General features: G+C 40.3%; 1 protein-coding gene across 1 annotated transcript in view; it reads right to left on the reverse strand.

Moving 5' to 3' along the window:
- The window catches only part of GRIN3A (glutamate ionotropic receptor NMDA type subunit 3A), a 157,034-nt gene that overhangs the window by 76,575 nt on the left and 63,190 nt on the right, over nucleotides 1-17,269 (reverse strand). The window contains exon 3 of the mRNA XM_082696808.1: nucleotides 15,438-16,485. Coding sequence (XP_082552934.1) covers nucleotides 15,438-16,485 — 1,048 coding nt within the window. The remainder of the gene's footprint in view (nucleotides 1-15,437; nucleotides 16,486-17,269) is intronic.

Consider the following 17,269-nt stretch of genomic DNA (forward strand, 5'->3'; position numbering starts at 1 on the left):
CAAACCATCCAAAAATCTAAGATAATTCACAAATACCAGATCTACATTAAGCCCTAAATAGATGTATTATGAACTTCTTATTTGTTCTGATAGCTACTTTCCTCAAATTACATTCCTGAAATGCTGAGCAAAGTTTTGGGAGCCACGGGTATCCCTACCCTTGTCCGCTAAATACATTTTTGAATACGGTTCATATGGGGCAGCACGTTGTACTGAAATCGTGATGGATCTGAAATTAGGAAGCGTGAGGTTTAAGTAGCAGTCTGAACTTTGTGGGGGAAAATGGCTTAACTCTTCTTAGCCTCTGTCTTCTCTGCTGTTTAAATACCTTTCCTGCTGCAGAGATGCAGGGGGTACACTGAGGTGCCGGCCTGACAGCTGGAGACAATGGAGTGCTTTACACATGGTTTGTCTCTCTCTCATTCGTCATATCGGAGAAGCAAAATGGTCATTTTCTACAAGCATGTAAGAGTGAAAAGAAAATCGGTGGGTCAGGATAAAAGCTTGAGTTTCCTCTATGTAATACCTTTCCTTCTTTCCGTACTCCGTTGCAGCTAAGAACTTGTGCAGGAGCATGTCTGTGGTGACGTGATGTGAATCAGGGGCAGCACCTTTCATTCCTCTGGATGAGCTGGAAACAATGGTTTGTCAAGTGATTCACAAGATGTGAGAAATGGGTTAATCGTGGTTCAAAGAAGCTGATAAACTGGTTACTCTCTGCACGGAGGAAAGAACAAGAATAAAAAAGGCTTAAGAAGCAGAAGCAGCACAAAGAAGAGCTTCTTTGCGCCGACAGCGGACTGGTAACCGAGACCAGGGAGTCTTCCCTGAAATCGTTTAGATGATGGACTGGTGCGTTGCTGGTTTGGCGAGAAGGCACAAAATAGTACAGATCAGAGTGATGGTGAGCCAGGTGGACTATAAAGAACAAAACTGCATAGGTCCATTATCCAAGATGTTTACCAGCTGGGCTAAAATTTTAACTGGCCAGCTGGGGCTTGGAGCCAAAGCATCTCCCAGATGTCGAGAGAGGACCAAGGCTAGACGTTACTAGAACCTTGAAATTAACATGACACTAATTCTAAGATTTAGTCCTGGAACACGTGCCTGACTGGAGGTGAAAGGTACGAGTAGGGTCAGCAGCAAAGTGACCAGATGTTGAGTCATGCGGGAATTGACCAACAGTGCTGCTTCCCCAACTGTACTACAGAAATGAAACATCCAGGGATCTCATAAAAATGCAGATTCTGGTTCAGCAGGACTGGAGCAGGGCCTGAGAATCTGCATTTCTAATACGCTGGAGATGCTAACATTGCTCATCCTTGGATCTCACTTCAGAGGGAAAAGGATCTATACAGGACATATTGAATTCTCCCTGAATGAGAATGTGATTGGTTTCTGAGCCTGTGTGGGGGAAAGGTAAGGAAGAGGTGTGTGTCTGGACATGAGGTCAAAGTGGCCTAAGGTCTCAGAAGTCAAGAGTGAGGGGAAAGTGAGTCCTGGCAGCAAGCTAGGCTGGCTGCCTCCTCCTCTGAATATTTCAACAGATTTGATGGTTGGTGTCTTCTCCCTAAAATTCATCAAATGGTCCAATGTTACATATTTTCCTTGCTCTCTATGTAAGTAGAATTATCTAGTCTAAGTTAATAAGATAATTAATAAAAATTAATTTAATAGATTAGTAAATTTATAGGATTAATAAAAATATAGGATATTAACAGAAGTATCTCCTCTTTCAGGGAACATTTATCTTATCTTGAAATACATGCAGTATTATATAGGAGCCACCTGGAGGAAAATTTCCTAATACAAAGCAATGGCTGTTGGGAGAATTTCAGGACCTGTGCCAGGAAGAAAGAACTGAGATGCTCCTGATATTACTGTTTTCTAGTGGTGAGCAACCCTTACACAATGGTGTCAATTCAGGAAAACTAAAAATGCTAATGCAACATGTTTTTACAGACTGTTTTATTTTATATGCTTATTTTGTATAATCTACTTTTTAAAAACTTGACTAAATAGCTCATTTTTCTAAAAGGAACATTGTATTTCAGTGCAAGAATGTGCCCCCTACTTGAGCCAATCTCCTCTTAAGGACCAGAGATTATTTCTAGACTCTCAACAGTATAAACAATATCTTGAAGAACAGAGACTGATTTAGTCTCTCTTCTCTCTGAGTAAAACTGATGGGAGTACAGTGGTGCTGAAGGCAGAGTTGAGTAGCAGTTTGAGGGATTTCCCAGAGATTAATTAGCACCAGGGCTCACACCTGAGCACAACAGCATCCTCTGGAAACCCCTGACTGCAGCCAAGAGAAGCTGCCATGTCACAGCAGTGGCCATTTCCTAGGCTGTGACGGCAGCGCCACGGTGGTGCTCAGGGGGAGACACTGTGGATAAATAACTCACTCTCAGTTTACGAAGTGCCCAGAAGGGCATATCCTGAGGCAACACTTCTCTGGGTAGGGCGTTAGTGATGATGGTGGTGAGGGTAGAGTGGGAGAAAATCCTTCCTGATCTGTGTGTCTCTCATTTCTTCATCCCATACAAACCCACTGCACAATTTCATATGCCCCAGCCTCAGCAGCAGTCTCTGTCCGAGTCACCTTTGTGTGTGAACAGCTTTCCCAGGCTAAGTCCAATGGTGGGGAAAGGACTACTTAGAATACATCAGGTTTGGGGGGCGTGTGGGTGGCTCAGTCATTCCGGGTGTCTCACTTTGGCTCAGGTCATGCTCTCAGGGTTCTGGGATCACCGCCCCCCCACACCGGGGTCAGGCTCCCTGCTCAGTGGGGAGTCTGCTTCTCTCCTCCCACTCTCCTCCCCCACCCCTGGCTTGTGCTCTCTCTCTAATAAATAAATAAAATATTTTAAAAAACACATCAGGTTGGGAAAAAACATTCTTACTGCATATGACAACACTGAGTAAGAATAATAAGTCAGATTTTGTTGGTTACGAATCCTGCCTCTACCATTTATTAGTTATATGCCTTGGACAAGTTGCCCAACTTCTTTTAGCCCCATTTCCTCATCCATATGGATGCAGTAAAATTTAAATGAGAAAAATCCATGTAGAGCAGTTAGCACAATCCCTGGAACATGGTTGGTATCCAACAAATGTTATTATCATTATTATTTATTTATGTTGTTCTCAGTTCCTGTCCCTGACACTATATAAGGGGTCTTATTATAAAGCTAATACATACATGCCGATGAAGGTTCACATGTATGATCCTCGGGACTGATCATCATTTTAAACGTGTAAATCACAGGAGATACACATTTAATATGCCTACATTCACTTATATTCTTTTTTGCCAATAAAGTTACCTCCATCGATTTTATATCTTCAAATCATGCATAGAAAATAAATTCCAGTTCAAATATAATTTAAGGAAACATTTAAGGTCTTGTTTTGGTGGCACTGCTTGAATTTTCTGTCATTTGGCATTTTTTTAGGTAGTGGCTTCCTAATAAAATGCCATAAGTGCAGTCTTGAGTTAGAAAGACATTAATGGTTCTGACAAAATATCTTTCTGAATTTAAGCTATAAATAACATCAGATATATACATTATGTATTATGTATACATTATGCCTATATACTTATATAATACACACACACAATACATACACGATATATTGTATATTATATAAACAATATATATACTATGTATTATATAGATACATATATATTTTCATAGAGATGTATCTGTGGAGTTGGCTGGAGCAGTCTTGTATGCAGTTGCGGTAGGGAAACTTGGCTGAATCTCCCAGACCGAGTCCATGAAGGAGCTGAGCTCACAGTTAAGCTTCCTGACATGCCACCGGATGGAGGCACAGGGTGGTTAGGTCATGCCACCTTCTGAGCTGATTGAGGATCAAAATGTGAAGCTGAGGCTAAATCACAAGACTCCAACACTCATTAATTCGCACACTTTGTGGAGCTAAAATACGTATTTTAGACATAAAAGAAGCCCCGTTAGGCATTGCCTGCAACTTTTTTAGACAAAGAGATTTATTGAATGTGAAAATGAGGTTCACCACAGAGCAAGCTCTCAAACCTAAGTTGCATCAAACTTTTTATCTATCCAACACCAGGACTTTGTCCTTTGAATCACCCTATGCTGTCTCCTACTGGGGCGGTCCTTGTATTCATTCCATAGCATCAGATATAAGTGTGGTGTGAATGCTTGTGAAATCAGGCAGAAGTGGCCAAGATGTGTCCAGCAGGACAGAGGCAGAGGGTAGGAGCCCCTCTCACTTGCAATTGGAAGGTATAGCCATGAGATTTCCACATTATGTCCAAGAATGACTTAGAGTGACTTAGCTCTCCCGAATTACAAATGTGTATATGTCTAATGAAGATGTGCTTACTTTTAAAATAATATGTCTGTGTATGAACACAGAGTTGATAGACATGGGTACTAATGTTTATATTATATAAGATTTGAATATTTATAGATATCCTATGATATATTTATTGGTACAAAAGTATGCATAAAGACAGTGCTTGCTAAGCAGGTTAATAATGTAAACAAAGTTAGAAGCCAATTTTCCCCTAATTTAAGAGAAAGGTTTGCAAAAATTTGGCACATTCTCTGTATTCAAATGAAGGAAGTGATCTTAGACATTCATTAATGCAAACCCAGCAGGGTGTCTAATTGAAAACACTTTGCTGCTGTTAGTATATCTATTTGAAAGTCATAAAGCTGCAGTTATTCAAAAAGTTCTATAAAGATGCCATCTCAAAAATATTTTGGAAGTAGATGAGGAAGTAAACAGATCACATGTTCATCTGTTCAGTTTTCCATTTATCAATGAGAATTAGCAAAATCTTTTGGGTTTTCCAAAGTTTTTTAAATTGAAGAACAGTCAGGAAGGGAAGGGGAATGCCCAGTTTTTCAGCTCCTAATAGGTGCCAGGTACCATGTATCTGATCTTTACTGGAGCACTACATGTTTCTAACCCAGCTCCACAATCTGCTGCCAGACCCGGGACCACCCAGGCTGGGGCAGCATTACCTGTCTCATGCTCTCAGTCATGGAAACCTACAACTCGATCCTTGGCACCACTATGGACATCACAGTCATAGGTTTTCTTTGCTCTGATCCTCTAATGGTACCAAACTCGTACACCCCAGGTCACTCTTTGGACATAATTCGGAACTCATCTGGGTATACTCTCCAACTTCAAGTGAAAGGTGTTCCTATCGTCTACCTCTCTTCCACTGAACGCATGTTGATCACCTCTGCTTGGCCTTGTGACAAGACCATTATTTACCCAACAGTTATCTAAACAAGTGGTTGCTATATACTTAGTTTCTAGGGATAGGTGCTTTATTTTATATAGCTCTGGTCTCTACGCTCATAGAGTTTATAATTTAGTGGCAGATGGAATCAGAACTTCAGCCAGATATTTCATATCCATTTTCCCCCGTTATCCTCCAGATGAGGTCACAGACGCCACGGCAAGTAACGCCAAACTCACTACGATTGGGGCATACATCACACTTAGATCTGCCAACACTAGAATTTTGCCCTTTATATCATATAGTAGTGCATTGCCCCTTACTGTGGCTTTCCTTCTATTTGTTCCACAGCATCTAGTAGGAGCATGGTTTTAAACAGTCTTTTGCAAGGATGCTTTTGAATCAAAAGCACTGATCTCAAAGTAATCCCCACAGAAAACTATAGCCCTATTCCGATGATGCTGCCATTTTCCTTCATTCATTTTATTTATTTATTTTTAAAATATTTTACTTATTTAACTGAGAGAGAGTGAGAGAGAAAACAGAGGGAGAGAGCAGAGAGGGAGAGGGAGAAGCAGACTCCCCACTGAGCAGAGAGCCCGATGTGGAACTCAGTCCCAGGACCCTGAAATCATGATCTGAGCCAAAGGCAGACACTTAACCCACTGAGCCAGCTACGCCTGGCTCATTTATTTACTAATTGAACATTTACTGGATATTCACCCAACACTGTGATCTAGTGGTGAGCAAGATATAGTGGGACAATTAACAAGTAAACAAATAAATGATGTGATAATATCAGACTGTGCTAAGTCCTGTGAATAAACTGAGTGGGAATGAAAATTTACTTCTGAAAGTCTTTGTGGAAACCTCAGCATCTTTACAATGTAAACAGTTTACTACAGAAGGGCTATTCATTGAGAAACTCAAGCTGCTTAGATGCAAAAGCCTACAGAGAGCAGCAGAGCATGTGGAGAAAACACTGCTGATGTGACTACCCTCTTGTGTCTGTGTTGTTCTCATTCTTACTTAGCTTATTATATCCTTCTTCATAACATAAATAATCCATGAACACTGCAGAAAATATGGAGTGGAAATAATATTTCCTGTAATCACACTGCTCAAGTATCAGTGCTGTTAATATTGTATTTTATTTCCTTCTTGTCCCTTCTCTTTATAGTTGTATGCATGCACATTACAAAAATGGAAACACTGTCTATGGCTTTATATCCCAATTTTTCACTTATACTTTTATTTTGATTTTTTGATATTTAATTAAAATTTTTTCATATTCTAAAAGTTCTTCAAAATTATATCTACTGGTTATATAGTTATAGCACACAGGAATATTATAATGCATTAACTGTGTTATTGTTGGACATTTACATGGTTCCCAAGTTTTTGTTATTTTGAGTAACACTGCAATGATCTTTATAATAAATTATTGCCCATATATTAAGTTACTTTCTTTGGAGAGATTCCTAGAAATGGTAGTCAAGGGTAAAAGGGCATAAACAAACCCTTTTAAAGCTCTTGATAGAAATGGCCAAATTGATTTATGAACTATTGCACCAGCCTACCTTCCCAATAGCAGAGAATGCTGCTTCAACCAAGACTGAGAACTACCAGTAAAAAATTCTGAACATGACAGGTAAAAATATCATCTCATTGCTGTTTAAATTGGCATTTCTTTGATTACAAGTAAGATTTAACTTTTTATATCTGTTGCCCAATTTTATTTCTTTTTTGAATTGCTGTTAATATTCCTTATTTATTATCCGATTTTGACATTACTTACTGTATACCTTGTTCTCTTCCTGAAAAGATTTAAGGTGGCAGCTTAAAGGTCACACAAAATACAAGACAGCATACATTAAAAAAGGATGAAGCAGAAAAAAAAAAACAAAACGAAGCCAGGAATGATATTTTTTTAAATGCATACTGCAACGAAAAGAGATCTGCTGTTAATGGGCAAGAAATTCGCCTCCAAGCTCTCTAGAAGTTAGCTCAGAAAGAGAATTTCCTTTTCACCCACTTCACAGTGACAAGAGAGACAGAACTAATCGTTCGAGATACATATAATTAATATTGATATTAAAATCTGACAAGACTTTTAACTATTCTTATTTTGTGCCCTCTAGTTACTAGATACAATGTGAGTTGCTTTATTTGGATTATTTTAATTTCCATGACCACTCAGTGGGAGCAGGTAATGTATTAAAGTCATTTACAACAGTGTCTGTCATATGGGAGTCGTCAATAAGTATTAGATTTTCTGTTACTATTACTAATATTAAGTATCTCAATATCTAGAAGAACAAATCCCTTGAATCTTCTTTTTTAGATTAAATTTAGAAGATTCAGTAACAGGGGCGCCTGGGTGGCTCAGTGGGTTAAAGCCTCTGCCTTTGGCTCAGGTCATGATTCTGGGGTCCTGGGATCGAGCCCCGCGTTGGGCTCTCTGCCTGCCTCTCTGCCTACTTGTGATCTCTCTGACAAATAAATAAATAAAATCTTCAAAAAAAAAAAGAAGAAGAAGAAGAAGAAGAAGATGATTCAGTAACAATCACCCAAATCAACAAAAAAGTCCTTCGGTATTTTCATTGGAATTACTTCACACCTATTAACTAACCAAGGGGAAATTTACCATCTTTAAAAATTCAGTCTTCCAATTCAGTAATATGGCAGTTTGCTTGTTTATTTAGAATTGATGAAAAGTCTCACTGAGCTGTAATTCACATACCAGACAGTTCATTCATTTAAAGTGTGTAATTCAATAGTTTTTAGTATGTGCAAGATACACAGAACCCCAGTACACTCAATTTTTTATCCAAACTATTTTGATTTGTACATTTAATAAGTGTTTTAATGCAATTCTCATGGAGAACACTTCCTGATCTATTGGAGTTTTTGCTGCCAAGTGAATGGAATGTGCCTCCTATTACGTTTTCTAGCTGGCAGTCGGTGGGCGTGGCTGCCTTTGGCTTAGGTCATGATCCCAGGGTCCTGGGATTGAGCCCCCATGTTGGGCTCCCTGCTCAGTGGAGAGCCTGCTTCTCCTTCTCCCCCGTGCCTGGCACTCTGCCTACTTGTGATCTCTCTGTTTCTCCATCTCTCTGTCAAATAAAAAAATAAAATAAAATAAAACCTTAAAAAAGAAAAAGTTTTCTAGCTGGAAGTACATGGAGCCCATGGGAAGGGCGGCTCTTCTCAGACTACAACACTTCTTGGATTTTTTCATCTTTTGAGAAATGTTCTCTCAAAAACGTCTGTCCTTTACCTTATTACTTGTCCTACTCTTGTCCCCCTTTCTCTGGCCTTCCAGTCTCTCGTAGCTCATGATGGAGTGGCCTTGACCCCAGTTCCCTCCCTATGGTCTCCATCTCGGGGCTTCTACACATGCTCTTAACAACCCCGCTCCCCATCTCACACAACTCCTTTTGGCTCTTGTCCATTCTTCAGATCTCAGCCAGGCTGGGGGCCTTCTCTAATTCTACAACAGATCAGGTCTCCTGTGAGGATCTCAGATTCTGGTGTATTTTTTTTCTACAGGAACTTAGCAGAGTTTTACATCATTAGCTGATTTATGTGCTCCCTTGATGAGTGTCTTTCTTCCCAACGAAACTCCATTGTTACAAGGGCAGTGTCTGTTTTCTCACTGCTAAATTCTCATCCACTGAGCATGTGCCTGGAACAGAAGCTACTGTTACTGGATGTAAAGAAAGAATGAGTGAATGGTACGGTGCAGCCTCCGCTTTCTTTCCCCTCCATGTTCAGTCCTGTCTGCCTTGGAGTTCTGGCATCCCTCCCTTGTTCAAGGCCAGCCTTTACTGCATGAATTCATATGTTTTATTGGGCAGCCACATGCTGTTATATGATGATCAGTAAAGGTGGGTTTTATTATTTTGGGAAATGCTTATCATTTCCTACTAGGGCTACAAGAGTGTCCTTTCCTTTAAGATTTCTGGTAAAGTTTGCTCTTGACTCCACAGCAGGTCTATTTAAATTTTAATATTTACTTGAATGTTCACCAGGATTGTTTTTCTAAAGCAGCACCATTATTTGCCTGTACAAAAATGACACTAGTCTCATATTTGCTCTAAGGAGCTTTTTTTTTTTTTTTTTTTTTTAATTAGACACAAAGAGCTAAAGGGGGCATCTTAGGTGAGATGCTGGAAAAGAACTAGAAGGTCCATTAAAATCAGCAAGTAGCTCATTTTGAATGCTCATGTATCCTATCTGCTGCGCCAAGTCAGCTCTGTGCCAGGAGGTGGAGCTTTATTTCTTGGTGTACTTTGTGCTTTATGAAGGGATTTTCTCATCTCATCTTCTATGTCTGCAGATCAAATGTCAGTGGCGGGAGGTTCTAAAATGCCCAGGTCTACACCTTAGATCACACACCCAGACTTCGCTGGACAAAATAATACTGCAGTTTCTATTCACCTGTCAATCATCCCAAAATGCTAAGAGGAAATGGCTTTGGATGATGAGGCAATGGGTGCTTGCTTCCATCTGTCTATCTTACTCTATTTTCTACATTGCCTATAATAAATAGTGCTAGTTGTATGTCAGACAAATATCCACATAAGCCCTATTAAATATATCACTCATAAATTCTTGCTTTCATGGTCTCATGCTTCAAGAGCCCACCCGCTTTGAAGCATGGAGCTTGCTTCCTAGAAGCGTCGGTGGGAGGCTGGGAGAAGCTACATACATTACTGTTAGTGTAAAATGAATTATTCTGGCAAAAATAGTTAAGTGAGGATAGAACCATCCTCTTGAATTTCATTTGCACAGCCCTCCAGTCTCTCTTTCTTGGGGTTAGCTATAGGAGCAGCCAGCAACAAGATGATTTCTTCCCTCTGATCCCCGTCAGTAAAAGAAGTATTCTAACCTGCCTTGGCTCCTGCAACATGTAGTGAATCATAAACTGGTCTGCCCTGCACAGCATTCTGTTTCTAATTTTATTTGATTCAAAGTAGTTGGTAGAAGCCAGTGAATCTCAACTCTGAAATGGTGATAAAATACTCATGCTCTTAACAGGTTTATTAATTGTGATAAATGTATAGCCATGATCGAGAAAAAATATGGTGCTATTACATTCACTCTATCTAATATCATGGTTACAGATACTTATGTGGCCAGGACTCAATTTACTGATGGGTTGTGTATAAAATACAGATCACAAATCTCAATTTTTAAGTCAATAGGTTTTCATCCAAACATTTTTCCTGTAGGAATATTTTATGGGTGGTGTTTGGATTCTAAGACTCATATTAAAAAAAAAAAAAAGCTACAGCCCAAATTTTGGGCTAGAAATAGAAACCATTTCCAAAAAACCCCACTATGATTATAATTAAAAATGTTATATGCAGCAAAAGAGTAGTTTTAAGGAAGGAGGAGAGGAACTTTGGGGAGTCCCCTTCTCAGATCTGGGGGCTTAGATGGTCTCTAAGAGCTGAAGACATCTATTCCTAAAAGACTGTTTCTTCATAAGGTGCTTCTAGAAAAGTCTGAGAAGTGTGATGCTCAAAGTTTTTAGGAAGACAAACATAACAGGGAGGCACAGGGAGATTATCCGGAGGTAACTAAAAAAGAGTTAGAGAAGGCAGGTGTGAAGAACATTAGTGTGGAGGCACAGGAAATTTGCCTGAGGTGAATTAACTGAGCTGTGAGGACTGGAACTGGGTTGAGAATGGCTGTATGGTATCCTGGGGGCTGTCCTAATATCTAGCAAGTGAGGAGCACGAAAGGAGAGGAAAACAAATCAGATAGTGAGTCGGGGGTGGAAGAATCTTCAGAGTGTGACCAATATTCCATCATGTCACCTTTCTTTCAGATGGAGGGGATCTTTCACCTTACAGCAGACAAACAAATGTCCGAAGAAAACTAGAGAGATCCATGACTTCTACATAAATGATGTGTTTTCATTTATTTGAACAAAAATACCATCAAGTGAATTTGAATGGAGTTTGGAAAAAAAAAAAAACGAGGAAAAAGCAAACCACATAAACCCAGCTTCATCAGACAAAAAACACAAACACACAAAAACACAAACACACAAACACACAGGCACACTGGCACACAAACAATTCTCAATTTGGACTGGGCCCTGATTGGCCTTTGTCCTCTGATAACCGCTGGCAAGAAGCTAGGCAAGGCAGCAGGCTAATAACAATCTTCACCTCAAAAAGTACAACCCCAAGCTAGAGAGAGAGAGGGACACTCAAGGGTCTGTGTGACTTTGTTACAGGGCATCTTTACTCTTTATTCTCTATCTTGTCTCTCCACAGATCCTGTTCTCCAACACCATGAGACTTCCTCATGCCTGCTGCTTTCTTTCAAACATCAATTTTTCTTCCTACCACCTTCTCCCTTGGGGATCTCATACTCTCCGAAAGCTTTAATACACAGGATCACCTCTCTGGCCAGAATTCCCACCAGCTTCACTCCCATTCCTGAACTCTCATTTCCAAATGCCTGCTGGATCTCCCCTGGATGTCCAAAACAGATTTTAAAATGCCACGTGTAAAACGGAACTGATCGACTGGATTTTCTAGTCCATAAAGTGCCGTCTCTGCTTTCCTGAACGGTACCAGCATCTCAGACACCGAGTCCGGTAACTGTAAAGGTGACTCTTTGTTGCCTCTCACACTCAGTTAATCGCCAAGTCCAATGGACTTGATCACCACCTGATTTCTTGCATTTGTCTTCTTTCTATCAGTGACTATAACTACAACTTCTGTTCATTGTCCTTCTCTTCTAATCTGGTTTACGTGCTACTTCAGAAACCATCCTAAATGGGTACTCTTCCGATCTGCTATTCCATTGTTCAAGAACTGTCAGAGAAATTCTACTGTCAGATGAAGTTCACGAGTCTCAGCCTGATGTCTAAGATCTTCTGTTATCTCAACTGAACTTAATTTTTAGACATGGATCCCACCTCCTTCCTTTCATGGAACATATGCCATGGCTAAATTGAACTCCTCAATTCAACTCCTCCTGACTATGCCTTACACCTTCCACCTGAAAGCAGTTCATTCTGTTGCTTTGCTTGGAATGACCATTTCTCCCTTGACACACATGTCCAGTTTCCAAGTGTTCTTCAAGAATAAGCACATATTTTTATCTTGTTAATTAAGCCTTCCCCTGATGTACTAAGTAGAAGGTAACCGCCCTTTCCTTGAACTTTGACACTATTTCCTGTTTCTGAACTTCACCATGTTTACAACTTTCTAAGTTGTTTTCTCCTCTCCTCGACTTATTTACTCCTAATTTCTCTACATCATTCAGAGTAAGAAAAAAGATACAGTCCCTTAAAAGGTAGGACCGAAAAGCACTCATGTGAGTTAACTGCACTACACTGAAGGATGAACGCTGAGGGACTGAAAGGTTATGAAAATTATTTTAATCATCTCTCTCTGTGGGAGGGTGAAGACACTGTCATTTGCATAATACCACAAATCTGGATGAAAATGGAACAATTTTGTCACCAACAGTATTCGCCCGAAGTCCAGATGTCAAGAACTGCTTAGTCAAATGATCTGGGTATCTTTATATGACAAAAACCTGTAAGTGAAAGACTTCACCACAGAAATGACATGGGGGAGAAATATACATTTTGGGGGCGAAATTTAGTAGAAATTAGTTTATTATCTCAAATTGAAAGTACTTTATTTTTAAAAATTTTTTAAAGATTTTACTTATTTATGAGAGCGAGCGTGCGAGAGAGCACAAGCAGGGGGAGTGGCAGAGGGCAAGGGAGAAGCAGGCTCCCTGATGAGCAGGGAGCACGAAGCAGGACCTGATCACCTGCCTTCAACCTAGCTGAAGGCAGACACTTAACTGACTAAGCTACCCAGATGCCCCAAACTGGAAATATTTTAGATAATTGTCCCACTTCATTAAGAACTTACCAGCTATAACACAAAGTTGACTTTGTTTAGTTCTGCTCATTTTGTCTTGTGGGTGGGAGTAAATTTATAAAAACTTCATCTTTTATTTATTTATTTATTTATTTAAAAGATTTTATTTATTTATTTGACAGAGAGAGAGAGAGAGAGAGCATGCACAAGAAGGCAGGAAGGCAGACAGAAGGAGAGGGAGAAGCAGGCTCCTCACTGAGCAGAATCCAATGTGGGGCTCGATCCCAGGATCCTGGAATCATGACCTGAGCCCAAGGCAGATGAGCCCACTGAGCTCATCTGAGCCACCCATGTGCCCAAAAGTTCACCTTTTATTCTGGTGGAGTCAAGGACTGAACGTCTCTTTTTGTTTAAAGAGACTGTTTTACTGCTGTGTAGTTTTTCTTTATGATTTTCCATTTAATCCCCTAAAATAATCATTGCTACAGGTTTCTCACACATAGCATCCATGACTTAATTCTGACAATCTTCAGCTTTGATTAATGAACCTCTTTAGTCAGTATTGCGTTCACCTTTTTACATGAGATAATAGTCCAGAATCTTCACAATAGGCATATATTAGATTGTCTTTTGTACTACACTGGATTGAATGGTTTCCGTTCCCAGTTTCTAATTTAAGCATCACATTAGCAAGATTCATGTAAAAAATCTGGGTAGGCCTCTAAGAAGACAGTGAAACTTTGGGAGGTCTATAGGCCGACTAGGGCAAAGAATAAACAGCAGTTGCTAATCCCACTGTAAAGCATGAATGCAGAAGCATCATGAAAATCTCTCTTTAGGGTGACACATCTATTTATGCTACAGACTTATTGCTGTTCGTGGGATTCCAGCTCATAACCTGAAGCCCTGAGTGTTCATTAGAAGACAATGCAATCCTTGCCTAATCAGTAAGCCACTGTTTGTTGAACCTTTTCATGAGGTTCGTGTCACTTACCAGGAGGTCTGCAGTTATGGGTCAAGTTGCTCATGTTCATTTGTTTGCAGAACAGACCTTATATCTTAATCCAAACCATTTATGAGACGTCTAAGGCTGCTGCCTGCCCTCTGGGCCACTTCATCATTTGATAAAGATAGTTGCAAACATCCTATATGTTGATACTCTATGAAACTGATTTTAAATGTTTAATTCGAATTTATAGTAAAGTTTTAATACCTTGAGGCTTGGTGTGGAAAGGGGTATTTGAAAAGGCATGATGAGTGTTTCCCAATTTGAAATGCTCAGCTGAGCTCAAGTTGCTTTAAACACAGCATGTCCCAGGTATGCCCACTCAATTGCGACTTACTCTAATCTCTCCTAGGTGGGTCGTATGCCTTGGAACATACTTCTGCTCTGGATCTGAATTCTGTTCCCCATCAGGACTATAGTACTCTCTTGGGCCTTATTCCAATTTTCTTGAGCCTCAACCACCACCTCCTCACTCCTCCCACTAGGTTGGAATAGGTTCTCCATGCCCCTAGTCACAAAAAGGGGTCCTGTTTTAATCCAGACAGAACACAGACACGGCTCTCCTTACTTGAGGATCACCACTGCTTTACCTGTCTGTATACCTGAACTCCATCCGACTCCTCCCTTTTCCCCTTAGGGTCAGATGTCCAGGATATCAAAGGCAGCCTAGAATAGGTATCCTTTTTTTGAATGTCCTTGGACATTGTTATGTGACTGTTGGCACCATAACCTCAGCCAAGTTGGCCAGCTTTATGGATTTCCTTACTGTATAAAGACACCCTGTTTTTTAGGTAATCCTGCCATCTCAATTTGTTCAGTACTCCTTGTTCTATACCCATTGAGCTCTCTAGCATCTCGCTTTGGGTGTTTATGATAAAATGTTAGTTCTTTCCATTTTACTATTTTTTCATGGCAAAAAAAAAAAGGATTCTTTACAATTTAAATTTGGATCCTACTATGTATTTCCATTAATTCCCAGGAGAAGCAATTAGTCAGTTTTTGAAGTCTGCTGTGGGTGAAAATACTTTGTAAGTCTATTCTTTGATGGTCATTCTGTGAGACGCACAAATAACACAGGAAAAACTTGCTAATAGAATTCCCAGCAGAAAGACGTTCTCTAGAACAAACACTCCTCAAAAGCCCCTCATTCTGTTTCATTCAATAGAACAACAAAATATTTAATTTAGCTCCTGGTCTCTAGCGATGGCTGAGAGAATATTGCATTAGATGAAAGAACATCAACATACTACAGCATAAGGCACAATATATGGAGTTATAATGGACTATAAAGAAAGCCAGAGTAAAAAAGAAACATTACCTTAGGATCATGTATTCCAGAGAGCTCTTCATAGATCTTCTCACCAACCATGACAGCAGCCAAGTTCGCCGTGTATGTAGAAAGGCAAAACATACAGAAAATGGCCCAAAGGTTCATTAGAAACCTGCCAGTCCAGCATTTGGGGGGTTTGATGGCTGCTGTTCTACCAAACAACAGGGCATAACAGACATTCAAGGCTGAAGAGAAGGAGAAGACTTTACTTCTATTTCGCCCCTTGGGAGTCATACCAAAGGGGCTCTTCCATTCATACAGAGTGAGGAAGATGGCAGTGATGTGCAGAGCCACAAAAATCCCCAGCCACATCGTCCAGTGGAGTGGCCACATGAAGGCTCCAATGGGAGCTGCTGTGTCTCGGGTCCTCACTAAGATGCCCAAGCTGGTGGAAAAGAAAGGACTGGTGAAATCTATCACTTGGCTTCGAGCAGTATTGATGCTGAAGGAAGTGACTGCCAGGTGGGCTGACCCACTCAGGAGATCACCCACCAGCCCAGTCCAATGCCCATTTTTCCAGGCTCCGTACTTGCCATCCCCAACAATATAGAGGTCAAAGTCAAAGTTCATGTCTTCTGCTAGCTTTTCCAGCAGATCAATGCAATATCCATAGCAGCACTTCTTGAATTTGATGGGCACTGTATCATTACTGCTATGGAGGCTGTTAAAAAGGCTGTCCAAGACAGAGGAGTCATTAGTCATGGGGTTTAGACAGAGTTGGCCAGCAGGGCATAAGCCTTCATCATCTACCTCCCGCGTGAAGACAAATGGATGTTCAATCAGGGTAACCACTCTCAAATGTAGTCTACTTGGGTATTGGAAGTGGGTTTTGTGCCTCTGGGCCTGCTCTGGCCATATTCCATAGTCCATGACAATCTTGCCCCCTTGCCATCTGCCCAAACGTGTCCACATTGGCTTTCCCATGGGGTCATGTTGCAGATTCCAGATGAAAAAGTTGTTTTCTGAGCTGATGATAGTGGAACCTTTTACCTTGATGGAACCACTGAGGCCTCTGAAAGTGGTGTTGGCTAGAAACCTGGCAAAGAGGAGCAAAGGCAAAAAGTAAGGAAAAGAGGTGAGGCCCAAGATAGGGAGGAGTGCTCATCTTTGCTTCTTTGCCTTAATAAGAAGAAAGTCTATTTTTTTTTAAAAGTCGTTGCCTATAAATTCCTCAGGAATTAATAATTGGACTTTTTCTAAGAAATGAGTCTTATTTCATTAAGCAAATGAGATCACACCCTTAGGTTCTAACATCTGGGCTAGGTGTGTGACTCATGGTCTTATTCCAAATCTCTTTATTCCTAGTTAAGAGATGTGCTAATTGTCTCCTATTGTAAACCGTTAATTGTACATTCTCACAACTTTCCAAGCTTTGGAGGTTCTCGGCATCCTTAGTGTTTCATTTCTACTGTTCACTCTATTCAACTGCAATGAAATTAGCTCAATAAATATTGGTTTTGGTGCAAGGAATGAGTTTTAGTATGTACGCCTATTCTTTTATAAATGCTTAAAATTGCATTCATAATTCCAGAAAATAGCCTAATCTTACTTTCAATGTTTCTCTTTTTCACAGTGGAAACAATCAACACATCTGTCCCCATAAGTCCAGTCAAAGCAGACTGTTGGATATCATCCATGCAACAAAGGAAAAGATGAGAAATAGACTTCCAGATCTCAGGATAGCCTCAGGGTACCCTAACTCTAAGTTATTAGAGAAAAACAATTGGCTCTCGCTCTGGAAAGAGCTTCTCTGCCCAAGTCAAAGAAAGGAAAATTACCAACTGAATGATGTACTGATTCCTAACCCAAGGAACCAGGCA

Source organism: Mustela nivalis (genome assembly GCF_964662115.1).
Source record: "Mustela nivalis genome assembly, chromosome: 13".
Lineage (NCBI taxonomy): Eukaryota > Metazoa > Chordata > Mammalia > Carnivora > Mustelidae > Mustela > Mustela nivalis.